The 21,983-nt window shown below is 47.0% G+C and overlaps 1 protein-coding gene across 1 annotated transcript in view; it reads left to right on the top strand.

The window, feature by feature from the left end:
* The window catches only part of RUNX3 (RUNX family transcription factor 3), a 117,231-nt gene that overhangs the window by 73,146 nt on the left and 22,102 nt on the right, over positions 1–21,983 (top strand). Inside the window, exon 6 of the mRNA XM_050932235.1 lies at positions 21,454–21,618. Within this exon, the coding sequence (XP_050788192.1) occupies positions 21,454–21,618 (165 nt within the window). The remainder of the gene's footprint in view (positions 1–21,453; positions 21,619–21,983) is intronic.

The raw sequence follows: 21,983 nt of genomic DNA, 5'->3' as shown, positions 1-21,983 counted from the left end.
AAAGGTTTCTTCTGGGAAATGGAAATGCAGTGCAGCCGGTGCCTGTGAGATCCGATCATTGCTCCAGAGGAACAGGAGCAGGCAATGTTCAAAGCCTTCCCTATTTGCGTCGTGAGGCCTAAGACAGCTCCAAGCGTCAAGCCTGTTTCTAATGTTTACAGTCACAGTTGGAAAACCTGTTTAAAATAGATGTTCTCCCTCCAGCCAAAAACCCGAGTAGACAAGCAAGCAGGCTACTGTAATGAGAAATGCACAAAAATGGCCCAGCCTACGTATTTATCCCAGGGAAGATTCTGTGTGATCCATTGCTCCTTCTATGCTAATGTCGACTGAGTGGCCATAATGTTATTTTAATGCATGACGTTCATTTCTTTTCATTTAGTGGTTTGCTTTTCTGTTGCTTATTAATGCTGGCCCAAAGGTAAAGGATTAAATGATACAAGAGGAAAATTCCAGCTCAGAATTCATCTCCTGTAGAAGGATCTTTCCTCTAACACCCCTGACTTCCCACAGGTCTGTTGTAAAGTCCACAGATCACAACAGTATTTATATCTACTGCGCTGCTATTAATAATCAGACATGTTGAAAGATGAAATGATTTCTGTCTATGTTGCAGCACGTTTCCTTTGCAAATTCAATATTCATGATGACTTAATGAATTAATTAATATTGTGCCATTTTCCTTGTCCACTGGAACACTGGCAGCAATGAACTTTCCCTTATTATGAACAGATTAATACATAGTAATGGTTATTTGCGTAAAATGGGCCTGATTCAATGATGATATTGTGCAGCTCCCACTGATTTAATGTGTGCATATAATACACCGACTTAGTGCTTGTGGTCATGTTTCTGTTAATGACTTGTGATGGCCACTCTAATGGCCTGAGTCTTACATCACGTGCAGCTCCTGGCATACAAGCCTGTGTAACATATTGGTTTTTTAAGTCATGACATGATCTATGGAAAAGCTATTTTTAGAAGTTTGTGCAATTATTATTACTTTCTCACGTCTTCCACTAGTATGTTTGGATTCAGGTGGCATAAGGCACTCTCTGTGGGTCAAGCTTTAGGACACTGTGAGGAGATTACAGAGCTATTCTGCTGACTCACCCTGGCAGCCGGATTAGCTGGGTTGCTTTAGCTCTGACTCAGGGCTATAAAAGGCAGGGAGGAACTCTGAGAGAGAGAGAGAGCTACAGGGATAAGAAATCCTGCTGGGAAAAGCCCCTTGATGTTTGTGAATCAGTCCTGATTAGGACTTTGTTACTTCAATCCCTATCTGTATGGCGAGGGAAGGGATCGGAATGGGAACTTTGCTTAGTCAGGGCAGCCTAGCACTGCAGATGGAGGGATATAGCACATAGTACCATAAACTTAAATACCTTAAATATCAGCACTCACTTGGATGATCTACATAACTAGTGTGTGGCTTTGCCATCCCAAACCCATGCCGATTAAAACCCTTTATATCGCACCACCCCATCCTGCAGTATATTTATATCAAAGGCAGGCACGCCTCATTTCTTGCTGCCCACGCGCTCTGTATCTTATCTTATCTATCTCGGTTCTCATACCACACCCATTGTCATGAAATCTGAACACCTCACTGAGGTTTCTAGCGCCTTCTCCTTTGCCCATTCTTGCACATCGAAGGGCAGAATCTAGCCTGATACCAAAGGAGATTCAGGAACTGGTGTAAAGGTGTCTTTTTAAAAAGAGCTATTGAAAGGTAGCAAAGAGTCCTGTGGCACCTTATAGACTAACAGACGTTTTGGAGCATGAGCTTTCGTGGGTGAATACCCACTTCGTCAGATGCATTTCCATGCATTTCCATGCATCTGACGAAGTGGGTATTCACCCACGAAAGCTCATGCTCCAAAACGTCTGTTAGTCTATAAGGTGCCACAGGACTCTTTGCTGCTTTTACAGATCCAGACTAACACGGCTACCCCTCTGATACTATTGAAAGGTGTTGAAGTGCTTTTTCTTTAAAAATTCTGTATGGCCAAGACTCTCTGAGTGGGAAGCCCAGCCCTTAAAGGCACTGTCCCCAAAATCACATGGCCATTCCACTTTTCTAAAGAATATTCTTATCTGAGTCTTATACAGCAGTGATCCTCCCTGAGCCACAGTAGAAGGGGGAATCATCCTAGGATTTAGCATACCCCACTATCCTTTGCGGCTGCAAAGGGTTCTGGGATTTGGGTCACAGAAAGACTTGGAAGATTTTTGGGTGCCGGAAGGTGGAGTATGGGGGTCGTAGTGTACACAGCTGATTGAAACAGCCCTTGTGTACTGTACAGCTCCCACTGTGAGGTTAACTGCACGCATATGTAAGAGGAAAAGCTTCAAAGCACAAATTCACCTGACTTAATACAGCATAGAGAACGTTCCGGAGTGGGGGGAAGTTTAGAGCCAGAGGGGCCGGTTGGTCATTTGAATAGAGGTGAACCACGAAGTTTAGGGATGTTTGTATCCTGTTTTGGTTCCAGCTATGACAAGGACAGTGCTTAGGCTTGGCTTTCATTACAAATGAAGCACTGCATAAAGGGCCATTTTGGTATAAATCAGGCTAGCGCTGTTGGCCTCCTGAGATTTACACCAGCTGAGGAACTGGCCCGTAGAAGTGAGCTGAGAAGTTTGGACTTGGAGGTGCCGGGGTGGGGGTAGGGGGGAGCAGTGGTTGCAGAAGAGCTTCATCTCACTAAGTACTGGGTAGATCCTTAAAACCAATACAAGGCACTGAGCTTTGATAGTGTTGCACATAACTATCAGTTTTCTTGATCATGAGTGGCCACCCAGCACCCACTAATCTCCTGCTCCAGGATGCATAGGGTTCAGCATGAAACCTGGGAGAATTTTCCTGGGAGGCCCCGACCCCTCTATGCAGGTTCTTAAGCCATGCCCGTTGGCCTGCTGCAATTTTCACAGCTTCACTGTCTCTGTGCAGGATTAGAACCCAGGATTTTTGCAGCTCTAGGCTAGACTGGCAGGCCACCCGCCCTTCCTTGAGTCCCCACAATTTCAGGTCAGGTCCTGGGCAGGCTGTGTCCCCAGACTGTTACAGAGAGTTCTCATTTCTTTTTTAAACAAAGAAGGGTTGTATGTTTTTTCACTCTATCCTCAGAGCGTTTTTTAAAAATAATCTCTCACCTACCCCTCCCCTTTCCCAATCTATTAGCCCTTCTCACAAACGTTCCACCACATTGACAGGAAATGCTGAACGGAGACCAGGGCCATTGTTTTCTCCAGACTTTTCATCTCAATTTTGTTTTCTGAATCTAAGCTCAGCACCGATTCGTTCCTGCCTGGTGTCTTTTGCGAGAGCACTTGATCCGCAGCCACTGGATGCTCTCTCCGTCGATTTCAGTGGGCTTTGGCCCAGTTAGTTTCACACTGTGTGGTTTTACATTTGCTTTTGGTTACACTGGGAGAGCAAATGCCCTCCACTGTGTCACATGGCACCCATTCGCCAGGCTCTGGTAGTATTTCTAGCAGAGCCAGAGTTCATCTTGGGGAGGTTATTAAAAGGCTCAGGCCTTGCAAAGTCATTCTTTGACCAGCTTCATGTTTTCATGCCTTAATGGCTTAAACACCATAACACATATGAAATGACTTGTTTAATAAACTGTAGGGTTGGTTGTTTCTTTGCCAGCTTTGGGCTTGTTTTTTTTTTTTCTTTCTTTCTTTCAAGAAACGACAACAATTATCAAGTCTGGCCAAATTTCTGACTCCTCGGTAATTACTAGTAACAAAGAGCACCTTTTTAGGGCTTCCTTTATTTGCACTGTGTAAAAAAAAATGTTCCAATTACCTCTCAGAAATATGACTGCATGGGGGTCAAACGATTAAATTAAATGGTGCATGAATGCACTCATTACATTCCCCCCACCCTTCGGTAAACTGCACTTCGTTCAAGGCAAATTGCTAGCAGTTTTGAGAAACTAAGACCTGAGAGCCACACAATAGGTAGAGAAAAATTCTCAATGGAGCTGTTTATAGATCTCGCCGTGCTTTAAGGAAGCTGTTCATTATTAGAATAGTTCTGTACCGTTTTCCACCATAGTATCAAACTTCCTCACATTGAATGAATGAAGTCTTGCCATACCCCTGGGAGGTAGGTTATTTCCCCCCCCAATTTACAGGTGGGGAAACTGAGGTATGGCACCCATGGCTGAAGTGGGATTGGACCTGAGTTAGCAGCCACTGCCCTAACTGCAGGGCCACTTCTCCACGCATGGTGTCGCAGCTATGATTAAGGACAACTGTGTTTTTTCCTCTCTTGATCCCATGTTAGACTTAATGGGCTAGATCCTCGGGTGATGTAAATCAGTGTAGCCCCATTGGAGTCAATGCAGCTACACTGACTTACAGTGAGGTCTGGGTGATTACTGACTCACTGTGGCAACCTTGCAAAATAATCAGAACAAACCAGGCCAAGTACAAAATCTACCCACCCCAGATAAACTGGGATGATGACAATTTAATGATATTTCGCTTGCCCATCAGCCAAGGTGAAGCAGGCAAGTAGTATTTTGGGAAGAGTGATTGAAGGATATTTTTATCACATTCACATGAATTGCTGGCAGATTTGCATAAATCCACAGCACACTTCCTCCTCGAGGAAAACGGAGTAATTTGTATAGTGATGTCATTAGAGTTTGAAGCAACTTTAGAACAGACATGGAGCTGAATGCAGGGGACTGGACTAGATGACCTCGCAAGGTCCTTTCCCATCCTACGAGTCTATGATTCGATCTCTATAGCATCTTGGCTCAATACAGGGTAAACAGATGCGATTCATGGCCTGTGTTATACAGGATGTCCGACTAGATGATCCAATGGCTCCTTCTGGCAATAAATTCTATGATATGAAAAATCTCTGTATGTGTCTGGGATGTGGGGAAAGTAACGTGGCTTATGAATGAACAGCAGAAAGTAACTGTGTGGAGAATAAGAGGATTGTAGCCAAGAATCTTGGCCTGAGGGTCTGGGCAAAGGTTCCTGGTTTGGGAACCAGGGCCGGATTAACTCTCCTGTGGGCCCGGGGCTATTAGATTTTGTGGGGCCCCTGTATACAAGTCTTTTTCCTGGGAGAGAGTTTGGTGTGGAACGGGGCTGGGGCAGGGTATTGGGGGGCAGGAGGGAGTGCGGGGCCTGAGAGGGAGTTTGGGTGCAGGAAGGGGATTCTGATCTGGGGCAGGGGGTTGGGGTGGAGGAGGAGGTGCGAGATGCAGGCTCCAGCCAGGAGGTGCTTACCACAGGTGGCTCCCAGCTGGCAGCGCAGCAGGGCTCAGGCCTGCCTGCCTGCCACAGCCCAACCCTGCTCCCAGAAGCGGCTGGCTCCTAGCACGTCTCTGCGGCCCCTGCGGGGAGGGGGACAGTATGTCTCCGTGAGCTGCCCGCACCTGCAAGCGCCACCCCTGTAGCTCCCATTGGTCGATTTCTGGCGAATGGGAGCTGTGAGGATGGTGCTGGGAGCGGGGGCAGTGCGCAGAGTCGCCTCCCCCCACCCACCAGGGGCCACAGAGACATGCTAGCAGGCAGCCGCTCCTGGCAGCGGCGTGGGGCTATGGCAGACAGGCAGGCAGCCTGCCTGAGTACCCCGCTGTGCCACGGGACTTCTAGCAGCCCAGAGTTGGAGATCGCTGCCTGTGATTTATTTTTGCGGGGCCCTCCTTGAGCCAGGGCCCTGGGCTGCAGCCCCTAAAGCCCCTGCCTTAATCCGTCCCTGTTCGGAAGAGCAAGAACTTCCCTGAAGCTTCACTTGTGTTTAAACTGAACCTTGTTCTGAGATGCTCTGTTTGTTTTTCCCACTGCTGATTTTTGGTTCTAGGTAGTGAAATACTGTAGGATAGACTGTCCTCACTGTAATATTTTTGCATGTAGCATATTATTCAATCACTAGATTTGTCCATATACTGTATGGAGTTCCAGACAGGGTGGGGTCCCTGGTAAACAAGGGAGACAAAGCTGGAACTCAAGCCACGTGGAAGAAGCCTGATTTGTGGTTTCTGTGTATTTTCTTTAATAATAGACTCCTGTTTAGGGTAGACTGTGATCCCATGTATTGTGTTATGCATGAGCTTGCCAGCCTCATTTTTCAAGCCAGAGGGATCCTAGTTTGAAAGCTTATTCCGAACCAAGCTGGAGTCTGTGGAAAGGCCAGGAACTCACTCACAGTTTCCTGCAAATTGTCCCCCCATCACACCCCATACAGGAGTAGGGAGGGAATGGGGTCTACAAAACCTGTGGGTGTCCTGAGATCAATGGGGGAATCCAATGGTGTCCTAGGGCCTTCGCTCTACTCTATGGACCTATCACCTTCCCTGTCCACAGAAGCATGGTTCCTCCTGCAGCTTTACTACCACTCGCCCCAGCCCCAGCTACTGCTCCATCACCCCTCTCTGGGAGCAAAGGTTGTTATCAGTGCGCTGAGTGTGATTTTTGTGAAAGATGATGCTGATAAAAGGAAATATCTGCTTGTTTGAAGGTAGAGGGGGCCACAGAGAACAGTCATTGCCCAGCCCAGCCATGCATACCATTGAGCTGTGCAGCCCCAGATCCATGGACTAGGGGTGGATCTGGAGGAGAGAGACAGGATGCTTCCCTGGTTGATTTCTGCCCAGTTTAACGCCTCCTTGTTGGTGTCAGTGGCAGGGCGGAGATGGGTCTTTCTGCTGAACGTACCCAACTGTTTGTGTTATGCCCATAATTCATGTACAGCGTAGAACCCTAGAGTGATAACCAGGAGCATTTGCTGCCACTTTGACCCAAGGAAATTTTACGCCTCGTTGGTATCATACCAGAAGACGGAATAGTTAATACTGGAGGGGGGCTGTTTCCCGGAAGCCTGATTTCAGACTCGGGATACAAGCTGTATTGTGCCAATGCAATACATGTCAAGATCTTTATCTTGGCAAAAAATAGTTTCTCAGGGGGATGAATTAAACTTGAACTTGAGATGTTTATATATAATGTCGAGCAGGCTAGTTGCTGAAACGCTCCCCTGGGGTTGCAGTTTGGGGTTCTCTTTTTCTTCATACCCTGAGCCAGCTAAAAACATTTCCCAGTTTGAACAGGAATTGTGAAAAACGGGAAATCAAACAAACAAAATGAAATTGAACGAAACGACTGAACTCCTCATTTTGCAGAGGGCTGTTTGTGGATAGAAAATTGCTACAATTGGTTCTACTTCAAAGTATGTAAAGAATTTTTAAAAATGCTGATTTATCATTTGTTGGGACCCAGCCTCTTCTCAGGGGTGGATGAAAAGGAAGCCTTGAATAACAGATGCTAGCTTCCTTGTTAATTCTTAGCTCTGGGAGGTTCTCAGCTACGCTGGTAAAGGGTATTAGAAGAGAACGTTGTGATTCTCATTTCTTACCCAGGCAAAGCAACTGTTGAAGATTGCTGGGCATGAAGCAGTTTTCTCACCTTGCGAGACTTTTTGAGATTTGGAATTTTTTTCCCCATCTCAAATCAGAACAAAAAGCTGAAACCTTGAAAATTTTCACCAACTGACAAGCCAAAAAAAACCCCCCAAAACAAATTCTTTTGGGTCAATCAAAACATTCCATTTAGAATTCGATGTTTCATTTCTTAGTTCAAACTTTTTCTTTTTTTTAACCTTTTTTTGAGGCTAAATTTACCAAAATTTCTAAGCAAAAAGTCCTTTCTCACTCCAACCCTCCAAAACAAACTTTTCCTTTAGAAAGGACATTTTGACAATTATGAAACCTTTTCCCAGAAATGGTTGGAGCTGGGAGATTTGTCAGAACTGACTTTGTTTCACAAACAAGTTTTGGATTTGACGATTTGGCATTTTTCAGCAAAAAAGAAACACTTCTGCAGAAAAATTCCTGACCAGCTATACTACTGAAGTCCCACTGTTTACTGTGATCTCTTTGTCTGCCCCTGAAATGCGGTCACCTCTGGGGTATAACACAGCGATGGCTCAACGGTTCATAGTAGCACTACACCACTGTGTGGGACAGAGGAATATTTTGTCAAAATGGCAGGGAGAATTTAGAGTAGTTGAATCTAAAAATGTAGATTGAAATTTTGCTAGGGGGTTTTTCACATGGTCAGCAGCTCAGTTTGACAGGTCTCCTGAATAATGAGATCCCAGCAGCGTAGTGCCCCCTAGAGTCCTACTGGGGCACTGATCTCAGACTGACCCTAAGGTGGCCGAAGAGTGAAGGAACATACAAATGTTTAGCATATCTGACATATAAATACCTTGCAACACTGACTACAAAAGTGCCATGTGAATGCCTGTTCTCACTTTCAGGTGATGTTGTAAATAAGAAGCAGGCAACATTATCTCCCGTAAATGTAAACAAAGTTGTATGTCTTGGCAATTGGTTGAACAAGAAGTAGGACTGAGTGGACTTGTAGGCTCTAAAGTTTTACATTGTTTTGTTTTTGAGTGCAGTTATGTAACAAAAAAAATTTACATTTGTAAGTTGCACTTTCACTAAAGAAATTTCACTACAGTACTTGTATGAGGTGAATTGAAAAATACTATTTCTTTTGTTTAATCTTTTTTACAGTGCAAATATTTGTAATAAAAAATAATAATAGCAAGTGAGCACTGTACACTTTGTATTCTGTGTTGCAATTGAAATCGCAGAAAAACATCCACAAATATTTATAATAAATTCCAATTGACATTCTGGTATTGTTAACAGTGAGATTAAAACTGTGATTAATTGTGATTAATTTTTTTAATTGAGCTAATTTGTTTTGAGTTAATCTCTTGAGTTAACAGCTATTCATTGACAGCCCTAATAATAACACCCCTTTCTTATGAAAGTGCCAAAATTTCCATGAAAATTGTTCAACCAAAAATGGTGGATTTTTTGCAGTGGACATTTTTCATGGGAACTTTTCTTATCAGTTTTCCGACCAACTCTAGTCAGAAGGCATGAAGTTCAAGGACAGGGTTAGAATGCCTGAAGAAAGGGGGAAGGTCTTTCTTGCAAAGTGACTGCATCTGACAGCCAAATCGGCTGCCTCAAAATGTCTTTAGTAGGAGTTGTACTTCTTCTGGATGGAGGCTTGGAAGTTCCTTCCTCACTTCCCTGTCCTGTGTGCTCTTTTAATGAAGACAAATTACAGGCAAAGAGAATGCTTGGACTGAGCTTTGCTGCCTTCTTTTCATGGTGTTTGCATGAGATGCTATGCGGTTGATGGGCTGCAAGGAAACTTAAATAAAGAAACCCACAAAGGCCAAATCTGCTATCATGACACTCCCTAGCCACTGAGGGTATGTCTACATCTACAATTTTGCAGCGCTGGTTGTTACAGCTGTATTAGTACAGCTGTATAGGGCCAGCGCTGCAGAGTGGTCAGACATACAGCAACCAGCGCTGCAAGTGGTGTTAGATGTGGCCACACTGCAGCGCTGTTGGACGGCTTCAAGGGGGGTTAGGGGAACGCGAGAGCAAACCGCGGGGAAGCAGGTCTCCTTCCCCGCAGTTTGCTCCAGTGTTCCCCGAACACCCCCCCTCCAAGCAGGTCTCCTTCCCCGCGGTTTGTTCTTGCGTTCCCCGAACCCCCGTGCAAGCAGGTCTCCTTCCCAGCGGTGTGCTGTCGCGTTCCCCGAACCCCCGTGCAAGCAGGTCTCCTTCCCAGCGGTTTGCTCCGGTGTTCCCCGAACCCCCGTACAAGCAGATCTCCTTCCCCGCGGTGTGCTGTCGCGTTCCCCGAACCTCCCTGCAAACCGCGGGGAAGGAGATCTGCTTGCACGGGGGTTAGGGGAACGCGAGAGCAAACCGCGGGGAAGGAGACCTGCTTCCCCGCGGTTTGCTCTCGCGTTCCCCGAACCCCCCTGCAAACCGCAGGGAAGGAGACCTGCTTGATTACCAGAGAGGCTTCCTCTGGTATGCTGGGATACCTGTTTATTCCACGGAGGTCATGAAAAACGCTGGTGAGTGTTTACACCTGATGACCAGCGCTGGATCACCAGCGCTGGATCCTCTACACCCGAGTTTCAACGGGTGTACGGCCAGCGCTGCAAACAGAGAGTTGCAGCGCTGGTGACGCCCTGCAGATGTGTACACCTCTTAAGTTGCAGCGCTATAACTCCCTCACCAGCGCTGCAACTTTGTGGTGTAGACAAGGCCTAAATCTGCCCTGCTTTAGGCCCTGATCCAGCAGAGTACTTAAGCGCATGCTTAAATTTAAGCACGTGTATAGTCCTATTTACTCCATTTGTTTAAATGTTTGATTTAGACTCATAGACTTTAGGGTCAGATGGGACCAATATGATGAGTCATGCTGAAGTGTTTTGTTGAATAGGGGGTGGCTGCTGTTACCATCTTGTGCATATCAACCTAAATGGGCCCTATCTTCAACAGAGCTATGCTGATTTACATAGCTGAGGATCTTCAATTTGCATTGTTGTTGACCTCAGTTATGGAATAAAGTTAGAGGCCTGGTCTCCTCTTGAAAACCATGGTGCAAATCAGGAGTAACTGAAGTCAGAGGAGAATCTAGCTTAGGTTTTGGGAGCTTCCAGGTTAGCACAAAAGATCTTGCAAATCAGTGCTTGCTGGAAAGGACCATTCCTGTATTTGTATTCCCATTGCTCCCGTTTTTTGATCCCAGCGGGTGGGAATCAACCTTCCGTGCATGGCTGATCCGGACAGTGCATTGTGTTCCTCAGAAGTAATTTAGGTCTCTTGTTGATACATGTAACTTGAGAAGTTCTGTTAGCCAACATGAGCCTTTTATTTCTTATCTTCCTGACTCCAGGCTCCATGCACATATACTCATTTAACCCATTATGGGCCTGCCGCTGCATGGTGCTGGGTTCCCTCCACTTCTAAGGGAGGTTGAGGACAATAACCTCAAGAAATGAGCCCTAAGTAACAAAACCCAAAGAGAAGCAGAGAGTCATGGAGTTTAAGGCCAGAAGGTACCCCTTGATCATTCAGACTGACCTCCTGTATGTCACAGGCTACCAGCACTACCTAGCATCTGCACACTACACCCAGCAACCGAAATTACAGCCATAGGAGACTAAATTATTATGTTCCACAAGCAGATAATAAGGAGGTACCGACATGCACCGGTGCCCAAGGCCCCTGCAATGACAGGGAATTGATTAAGTGAGATATACTCAGATAATCCTGGCAAGTGACCCACGCTCACATGCCGCACAAGACGGTGAAACTCCCCAAGGTCACTGCCGATCTGATCTGAGGGAAAATTCCTTTCTGATCCCACACACAGCGAGCAGTTAGACCAGAGGTGGGCAAACTATGGCCTGTGGGCCACATGCAGCCTGCAGAACTGTCCTGCCTGGCCCTCGAGCTCCCGGCCGGGGAGGCTAGTCCCCAGCCCCTCCCTCGCAGCCTCAGCTCGCTGTGCCACCAGTGCTCTGGGTGGCAGGGCTGTGAGTTCCTGCCGGGCAGCGTGGCTGCGTGAGCCGCTGGGTGCAGTGAATTAAATTGCTCCCCATAGGAGTGTGCTACTTAGGGTGTATTATGGCTACCAGTCTTGGTGCTTCGTAAGTAGCACATTCCTGTGGGGAACAATTTACACTACACCCCAGGTAAGGAAGGCCCCAACCAGCCTGGCCTCTGACCCCTATCTGCCCCCTCCCACTTCCTGCACCCTGAGTGCCCCTCTTAGAACCCCCAACCCATCCAAGCTCCTTGTCCCCTGACTGCCCCCTCCTGGAACCCCCCACCCCTAAACACCCCTGGGACCTCACCCCCTATCCAACCCCCCCTGCTCCCTGTCCCCTAACTGCCCCGACCCCTATCCACATCCCTGCCCCCGACAGGCCCCCTAGGACTCCCACACCTATTCACCCCCACCCCATTCCCCATCCCCTGACTGCCCCCCAGAACTCCCTGCCCCTTATCCAACCCCCCTGCTCCCTGCTCCCTTACCACGCCACTCAGAGCACCAGGACTGGCAGCCGTAATACACCATAAGTAGCACATTCCTATGGGGAGCAATTTAATACACTACCCCCAGCCCTCTATACAGTTTCTGAACCCTGATGTGGCCCTCAGGCCAAAAAGTTTGCCCACCCCTGAGTTAGACCCTGAGCATGTAAGCAAGAACCAGGCAACTAAGCACATGAGAGAGAGAAAGCTGGGTGTGACCTCAGAGCACGGGGCTCACTGGGTCCCGTATCCCAGCTTTAGCTGTGGCCAAGATAAGCATGGGGAGAAAATATCCCTTCCTGACCCTTGCAGATGACCAGCTGTAGCCCTGAAGCATGAGATTTTAGGAACATCAGACATAAACCAGAAGAGGCTGTCTGAGCTGCTCGTCACCATAAGCAATGCTGTCATACAACCTCACTCATAAATTTGCCCAGCTCTCTCTTGAAACTAATTATGTTATTTGCCACCCTGCCCCTCCCTCAAGCTTCTATTGGGAGGCTGTTCTAGCACCTCATTCCTCTGATGGTTAGAAACTTTCTTCCAATTTCCAGCCTAAACGGGTTCATGCCCAGTTTATACCCATTTGTTTATGTGCCAATATTATCTTTTAACATAAATAACATTTCATCCAGCCTGGGCTTTACTCCCTGACGTATTTATAAAAAGCACTTAGATTCCCGTCTCAGCCTTTGTTTTGGCTAAACGAGCCAAGCTCTTTCCATAAGACAGGCCCTCCAGTCCCCAGTCATCCTAGGGGCCTGTCTCTGGACCTGTTCCACTTGAAATTCCTCTTTCATGGATGACCAGAATGGTACACAGTATTCCAAATGAGGTCTTACCAGTGCCTTGTACAATGGCATTAATATGTCCCTCTCTTCCCTGGAAATACCTTTGCTCATACATCTGAGGATCCCATTTGCCCTTTTTGGAGGTGCATTGCATTGAGAGAAGTGCAGTCTAGTGTTTAGAGCCCTGGATTAAGTGTTACAACCCTTTGGTTCTGTTTCCAGCTCTACCACTGACTAGTTATGTGACCATGGGCCTCAGCTTCTCCACCTGCTAAATGGGTATAATAATATTTGCCTACCTCAATTAAGTTAGCTTTTTTGTAGTGTGCTTTGAGATCTTTGTGTGACAGGAGCTATACAAGTACAAAGGTTTATTATTTCTATGCTCAGCGCTACTGGGCCTCTTCTGGAGGTGTATTGTACTGGTGTGCTATAATTCCAGGGTGTAATCTCAGTTTTAACAGAAATATTGAAAGACCATGAGACAGGCTCCAGTGATTTCACCCCTCTAGCTATTTCATTTGCTGCATGCAGTCCACATAGCAAATCCCAGCTTTCCTTTTATAATCACCAGCATATGACTAAAATGATTTCACTTAAAATTACCATCCTAAGCAACACAACACACTAGAACGAGAGAGAAGAACTGATGTCGCTTGTGCAGTATGAAACCATCTTTCTATAGAATCCATCTGATTGCCACACTTCCTGCATGAAAGCCTTTTGGAAACCCACAGCCAAGTTCCCAACTGGCATACTCCAGCAGAGAACCTGCCCTAATAGTCTATTAAGGAGGGATTTAAAGGACCACAAGGTGATGACTTTACAAATTTGGCCTAAGTCTGCACTAGTGCTTTTGTTGGTAAAACTTTTGTCGGTCAGGGGGTGTGGAAAAACCCCACCCCTGGCCGACAAAAGTTTCACCCACAAAAGCACCAGTGTGGACAGTGCTGTGTCAGAAGACGCTCTCCTGCTGACATAGCTACCGCCGCTCATTAGAGATGGTTGAATTATGCAGGCAGGAGAGCTCTGTGCTGCTGTAAGGTCCATAGGGTAGACATAGCCTTTGATGAGAAAATTTTCCCATGCCCAGGGGAAAGCGCAGAGGTACTTGAGGGAAAAGCCTACAAGCAAGACTGGTGTCACTGATGAGTGAAGAGCGGGGTCAACAGTTCAATAAGACCAGGTCTGAATTTGACCCAACGTCTCCGTGCCTCAGTTTACCCATCAGGGTCAAATATTATTTACTTACTTACCTCACAAAGGATGTTGTGAGAATGTAATGAATGTGTTTAAAGCACTGGGAGGCCCCCAAAATGAAGGCTGGTGTAGAATTGAAGGGAATTATTCAGGCCTATTTGGGAACGTATCTCCTAAGGTACTAATAAGGTTATCCCGGCTTATGTTTGGCAGGATTAGCAAATCTAAGAGGATAATGCGAGAGCTGTGGAAAAAAAACAGTCGATGCTAAAAGCAAGGTTTCATTTCGGGGAATACGACAGCTTAAGCGCCTGAGCTATCAAACGAAACCACAAGAGCGCCACAGATCTCGGGGCTGGCTCTTCGAAGAGCGTAGCGGTTTGGCCAATAACTTCAAATGATGTGGCAGAGAAAGGAAGAGAATTTGACTCAGAGTGCGATTAAGTTGTTCCCAGGGCCCTGCTTTTCCACGGCAGGGTTCCAGAGGCCCCCTTTGAAATCAACTGCAGATAAATTGTATTCAGTGGAGGAAGGTGCTGAAAAATGATTTTGCGTTATTTTGTCTTCCTCTTTCCCATGAATCAATATCACACAGAGAGGGGTGCAGCTCAGGGGCCAAATCACTGGGGCTCCCCACCTGCCTCTCATCTTTGTCCCATAAAGACCAAAATCAATGAATCACGGGGGTTAGGAAGCAAAGATGCTGCAGACGCCGCCTGCAGGTTCCTATGGCACAGCAGGGGTATGGCCAGAGGGTCTGTGGACTGCACTGATCCACTGGAGCCCAGCCTCCTACATGGGAGTGCATCTCTAAGGCAGCCTCTGGGCTGCTGGAGCAACTGAGCAGGTGTTCTGTGCTCTGCCCAGACAGAAGATGGAGGTGTCCATTTATCACACCACCGACACCATTCCCCATGCAAAGCGCTTTTATTCTGACTTGCATCATCAGTCGATGGGACTGAGACGCTTAAGTGCCTGAATCCCTTCTGAACATGGAATGTAGGCTCCCAAGTCACTTTGGCCCTTTTGAAAATAGCCTCCTAGATGGACACATAGACACCTGCAGTGGCAACCTGTTTTCTCAGGGTATTAAATAGGTTTTTTGGATCTGAGGATATAGAATAAAATGCCACCAGCCAGAAGAGGCTGCTCCATAAACAGCCACATCAGTCAGCAACGGTGGGGGCGAGGAAGGCTGGAAGGAGCAGAGAAAGAGTTAAAGGGCTTCCCAACGCGAAAGGCGAGCAAGGGGGCTACGGACCAGTCGGCTGGTTTTCAGTTCAGCTAATCAGCACCAGGCCGTGTATAATGAACATCTCTCCCACTGTTCTCAGTTCAGACAGTAAAGACCTACTGTAATTGCAACATCTCTCTCTCTGCTCCCTGCCAGCTGGACCGGAGCCAACCTATTTCCTTCAAAAAGGGATATTTATTTTCATCCCTTTATAGGCAGCCATTCATCACAGACCACCACAGGCTAGAAAATCTTTTTAAATTATCATCAGCCTCTCCCTCCCATCCTCCAATATTATTTTCCTTTGGTTGTTAAAGTCAGTGTAAATCTGCCGACAAAACAGGCGGGCTGAAGGCTACGGTGACACTTTGCTCTCTCTTTCAAGGCTGGAGAAAGACAGTAGCGGCACTGTCTTGAGAAGCCAGGAGGAAGCCAAAGCAAAGACTTGGCGTGACTGATTCTCTTTCCAAATGGCGTAAGCAAGCCAACTTCAAACATGTGGATAATGAGTTATCTGTGGTGGACGTTGTTAGGCCGGAGAAAAGACGGGGCCGTCTCTTCTCCCTCCCTTGAACTTCTGGGCTTCACTTTATGAGGCCAGCCAAAACAGCACTGACGCTTGCCATTGTCATCCTGTGCAGATAGACTGATATGCAGATGTGTGGATGGGGTATGTGTGCTCCTTCCAGCAGCAGAAGCTATGGTCAAGGCCAAGTTCCAATTTCCATTCTTTACCTCCCGCGTCTCTTTCAGTTGCCCATAACTTTCTCAACCCAAGTCCTCGTAGCGTGGCATCTCCCATGCTTCGTCTCAGCCCACAGGTGGATTTTTCTGAGTAAAAATCAGCAGCGCTATTTTTAATTTATGGGAGCGTGCAGCTGAACCCCCTTTCCCCATCTGTTCTGATTGAGAATGTGGAGATCAATTAACTCAGGCTCTACGGAGGCTAGTTATTTCAAATACAGCTTGTGTCCATACAGTACACCTGATTGTCCAACCAGTGCTCAGATCGAAGTGAAGTTCACACCATGCAGAGGGCCAGCGCAACATCTGGGTCCCACTGATGTGCTTACATCGAGGTGTTTAGTAGGACATAAGCCGGGCCTTAGTCCTTGCACTGGCTCTGCACAGGAATGAATTTCATCCACTGGTGACCACTTACCACGTGTAATAACGCCATTGAAATCAACAAAATGTCTCATAGAGCAAGGAACTAACCGGCGGGGGGGAAGGGAGGCAGAATCTAGTCATCACTTTGCCATTTTCATGTCTAAACCATTAGAATTTGCCGTTGGTATCTTAACAACACCTTTGTTTAATGGCATCTCAGAGTCTTTAAACCACAATTTGAGGACTTCAGTGACTCAGATATAGGCTAGGGGTTTGTTACGGGAGTGGGTGGGTGAGATTCTGCAGCCTGCGTTGTGCAGGAGGTCAGACTAGATGACCATAATGGTTCCTTCTGACCTTAAAGTTGATGACTCTATGAGAACACCTCTGATGGGGTTCCTTCAGCAAAGTCTCCATTTAAGGCTGGATGGATGAAGATCTTATCCACTGATGATGCCTCAGTTAAAGCCACTTCAGTTGAGGACAAGCTAGTTAAGGGGGCCACGCAAGTTAGCAGGATATTTTACTTATCTCCTCATCCCTTTCTCCTTAGCGGAAACCAGGGGAACAAACTGCAAAAGCCATGCGCGCCCCTCCCTTTCCTGAAAAAGCCCAACAATTTTAAAAGTTTACACTGACCATCTTCAGCCATGACAAGTCTTGAGGTAGAAAAACCAACTCCCCTGACCATCAACACCCTGCCAGGGCCAGTGCTGATGGGGAGGTCACATGAAACGACCGTGACATCTGAATTCCAAAGGCACTGAGAGAAAGCCTGTGCCGGGCAGTTCCCTTGCCAGTCACAGTGATACGTTCGACATGAATGTGGGCCAAAACCCCTGAGCTGAGCACCCAAGCTTGGGGCTGCCTAGCCATGTTTTGCAAATGGTTCCTATCTTACTAATGAGCCAAACCAAAAACCGCAGAGCTGAACTTTGGAAGCATTCAAAACCCGGATGGAGTGTCTGAACCTGGGGGGTCTATTTCTACTTTTGGTCTAACACAGAATCAAGTGCTAGCTGTGCTCTGCAGTAGCACAGACACCTTCAAAACGATGGTGATTTGGCTCCTTAGCGATCTAGGAAAATGAGATGCTTGTGTAGAATCCTGGGGGGAGACACCCCCCACGAGCACATGAAAAGTTCCAATCAGGGAGTTTCTGAAGTCTTGTCAGTTTCCAAAGTTCTAACAGGAAGAGAAGGGCCTATTTTGCCTTTGAAATGTTTTAATGCGGAAGGCATGTCTTTAAAGCACAGCTTTAAGGGCTACAGTTTCATGGCTTGCGTACAGTATTTCACTGTCGCCATTCCAAGGAAACACCCAGTACTTCCAACGTGCTTTTTATTATTGATCAGAGTGTCAGATTCACATCAATTCTTTCATATGGAAAATATTCAATGGAGTTCGGTTTGTTTGATGTAGTGATGCTGATCTTGTTACATCAGTGATATAAAGTGACCTGTCATGGTTAATATCATGCTGGATAGCAAAGTTACCTGACTGGAAAACTGCATCTGTCTTTAAAAATGTCTTCCTTGTTGAGGAAGGCAGGCCAAATCAGTAGCTGTCTGTGTTTTGTTACATCAGGACTTAACATTTCCATAAAGACATGAGTCACCATTTACTTGTATTTGTTTGAGAATGTGACTGCTAGGCCGGAGGAGAGGCAGCTGGGTGACATCTGAGAGCAAAATGATATAACCTTGCGGGCTATCTGGTGGCAAAAATACACCCCAGCCGTGCAGCGATGGGTTCCATATGCAAAAGACTCAACATCTCTTGGGATTGGGTTCTTGGGACTTGAGCCAAGGCTCTTTGAAGTCAATGGAAGGACTCTCACTGATTTCTATGGGCTTCAGGCGAAGGTTGGGGTTTGCAGAGCTTGGAAACTACCTTCCTTTTCTTTAGGGTGCAGCACTCATGTTAATTTGTCCGTGTGGGTTTCCTCTGTGTGTTGAGTGTGGTTTGATGGCGAAGGGCTTTAATGAAATGAGCCTCTGCAGAAATTAAAAGCCGAGGACGTTCTCATGAAAGAAGCACATTAATAGTGACTCCGCTCTTGCATGACACAGTCTGACGTTCCCAGCTCTAGCGAAAAGCGACAGGAAGTCTCAGCAGCACAGGGTGTGCAAAAATCTGCTTGTTATTTGTGGAGGCTGGGGTTGGTTTTTTTTTAACTCTTGTGCTGCTTTCTTCAAATTGTTTTGCACAGTTGGGCCCTGCCTATAGGAATGGCGCTAAGCCACCTTTCAAACCCTAGCTAGAGGGTCAAAAGGCCAAACAACAGTATAACAGAGTTGGCTTCCAACCGTGCTACGTCCCCATGCTTTAACATTGCCAGTTTCATCGGGTAGATGGGCCCTTGGCTTACATTTTTCAAAAGTGACTACTGATTTTAGGTGCCTATGTTTAGGGGTGGGTGGGCTCAGCTCAAGGCACCCTAAAGATGCCAGATTTTCAGAGTGCAGGTGCTCAGCACTTACTGGAAACCAGTTATTTTAAAGATGTTTAAGTGACACATCCAGAATCATTAGCCACTTCTAAAATACCCTCCCAAACCAGGGCACTTCACTGCATGCGCCTCTCTCCCCTGTCAGAAGGATGAGAGACCAAACGTGACAGATGTCAGTCATGTTGCTTAATGCACAACTGGAAGGTGACGCCCACAGTATTTCGGTGATGAGCACAGTATAAGGACCTGTAAAGACTAGAATAGACCTTTTTTCACTTCCACATAGCTTAGAATCCATTTTTAATCATTTTTGCTTTCTGGTTCCTATTACTAGCCTGGTGTGGGGTCTGCAACACATCAGGAGAATTAGGGGGTAGAGAAAGAGGAGTGGGAAAGAAACATTGATTTTAAAAATGGCAATATTTTTATTCCTCTTGTTGTTATTTTGCTCCTTTCCCTGATATTGTTAAACACCCAGATGCCCCTTTTATGACAAATCTAAGGAGGGAATCCTGCCTTTTGGTAGATTGGTGCGATTCCCACTGATTTCAGAGGAAGTTGTGGCAATTTATTCATTGGCTGAATTTGGAGCTTTAAACTAGTCGCCAGTGTGTCCCTTGAAACACGAGGTTTGAGTTTAATACCTCTGATGAGCAATAAGAGATGTAGGACTATAAATTTACAAGGAGCTTTTCAAAGTGAGGCTCAGATCCCACACTCAGATCCCAACAGGATCCTTCTCTCACCTACATGCTTGTGGAGTTCCATGCACAGAGCAACTGCAGAATGCAGACCTGAGTGAGATGAGACGAACCAATGCAAGATAGTGAGATAGTGGGCAAAAGATCTGTAAAGGGAAAGTGTGGGGACTACTTTCGTTCGACTTGGCTGTAAATTGTAACTTGAGATACTATAACCATGGGCGGGGGCAGGGCGGAGCAAATATGGAGCAGTTAATTTGGTGTTTTTAAGAGCTGAGAGTGTCCCTTTTTAAAAGCCAAGTGAAGTTGCATTTCAGTCCCTGTATGTTATGTTATTTGGTTGCATCAGATAACGTGCAGCTGTGGTCTGCTATGAGTCAGAAATTCTGGGTTCTGTTCCCAGCTCCGCTACTAACTCCTCATGTTGCCTTCCCCTTTGAAACGGAGATAACTTGTTACCCATCGTTGCAAAGTGCTTTGAGATCCGTGGATGACAGGGGCTGCAGATGTGCAAAGTGTTGGTCCGTCAGGCGGATTTGTAGACTTCAGCCCGAGAGTGTGCTGAGTAGGGGCCAGAGCCTGAGCTCAGTTATGCCGATGTCAATCTGAAACAATGCTGCTGGTTTCCCTGGAGTCACTCCAGGTGTGCGCGGGTGTAACTGAGATTGGAATCTGGCCCAGAAAGAGAGAAGACCTTTCATGTTGATTAACACAGTCAAATGTGAAAGTGGTGTGGCAAGTGCATTCCATGCTCCCTTTGCTTTGGCATCAATTAAATGACTATCCCCCGGCTCTAGCAGCTTCTGCCTGAGGATCTCAGAGTACTGTGCAAGCATTCCTTGCTCGGTGCAGTACCTTGCTGAAGCAGGTGAACATTCTCCCCATTTTACAGATGAGAAAACTGAGGCCAAGAGCAGCAAAGTGGATTCCCAAGGTCGCGCACACAGTGACTGTCAAAGCCAGTTCTCCTGACTTCCACTGCCATGCCTTAGCCATGCCATCTTTCCTTCCTAGTTCTCTGTGCACAGTTTGACTCCTGGAGACTGCAGTGAAAAGCCTCTGTCGTTTGTGCAATGAGCAAACACAATGAAGATAGTTTTAATTCAGCTTGTCCTTTACTTATTCCCCAGGCGTGCCAAGAAATGGTGTTTAAAATCATTTGCATCTGTTTCCATTTCTTTTCCCAAATGAATTAAGAGCCGTGGCTAGGTCTGGCGACTAGGGCAACACGGAGGGTATCAGGACTCAGGAGACCTGGCTTCCTGTCCTCGCCCTGGCAGTGGGGGTACTGGCTTTTGCAACCAGGAAGGCTGGGGTGGGAGCTGGTTAAGGGAAAATGGGGAGCAGGATCCTGGCAGGTTAGGAGCAGAGAGAGTGAAGGTAGTGCTTTGGGACACAGAGGGGCAGGAGCACTAGGGCAAGGAGCAGATGGGGGCCAGAGAGTGCCACTTACCTGCTTGCTGCCTTGCTGCACAAGGGGGCCCCTTTTCTCACGCTCGTCCAGCGATAGGCCTCCTGGGGCTGGGCCAGGCTGTGTGCTCCTGCTGGGCTGGGCTTTCCAGCAGCATGGTCCATGCCGAGGCTTCTGCACGCACCGTCTGCATTGTGCTGACACGTATTAGCCATTCGTTAACGTGCTTTGATCTGGTCCCATTTCAAAAACTGCCTAACTTGCCTATGCCTAGAGTGGCCATTGTGTATAATATGCTGGAAAAGGCACCACACAAAGGGGGCAGTCACCCCCACCCCAGTCCCCTATTAGCTCCACCACTGACTGCTGGGTGACCTTGGGCAAGTCACTTCCTCCCCACTCTGTGCCTCAGTTTCCCCTTTCACTCTTGCCTTTTAGATTGGGACAGGGACTGTCTCTTACTATGTGTCTGTACAGCGCCTAGCACAACATGACCTGATCTCAGTTGGGGGCCTCTACATGCTACCGCAATACAAGTAATATGACCAAACTGTAAATTGTTATACCATTCTCACTTTTTATTGACAAGGGCTCTCTAGCCAAAGGGTGACTGATTAAATCTCGGATTTTCTCACAATGTTGCAGGGCACAGACAAAAGCTAGAAGACCAAGCCAAGCCCTACACAGACCGCTATAGCGAACTGGAACGTCTGCGCCAGTCTATGAGAGTTACCCCAACAACTCCCAATCCCCGAGGATCCCTGACCGCCCCAGGCCACTTTGGGTCACAGACTCAGACTCCAATACAAGGTAACCGGATTGGGTTCATTAGCACTCACCTGCCTTGACACTTGAGTCCCTGAGGCTGACTTGGACAATGTGTCCCAGATCTGCTGGGAATCTTCCTTGCGCAGTTCATGAGAGGTGGAATTCTCTCTCTCTTCCCAACCTTGAGTACGCTGCCAGATAATGTATTACCCCTGCCCCCCATGTGGGAGGAGTTAAACTGCTTTTGGGGAGATGGCAGGATTGAGAGTTCAGAAAGGAGCCAGCAGGGGTCAAAGGAGGTTGAAACAGGAGGGGATATCTCTCACGGCACCAGCCAAGTCAGAGGGGGAGCGTTCAGATGGGGCGGGGGTCTGCACTCCCTCTAGCTCCCCTTTAAATCCCGGAGC

This window comes from Gopherus flavomarginatus, chromosome 22, assembly GCF_025201925.1.
Source record: "Gopherus flavomarginatus isolate rGopFla2 chromosome 22, rGopFla2.mat.asm, whole genome shotgun sequence".
Lineage (NCBI taxonomy): Eukaryota > Metazoa > Chordata > Testudines > Testudinidae > Gopherus > Gopherus flavomarginatus.
Note: the sequence above shows the minus strand (reverse complement) of the source record. Positions and strands in the feature narration are given on the sequence as shown.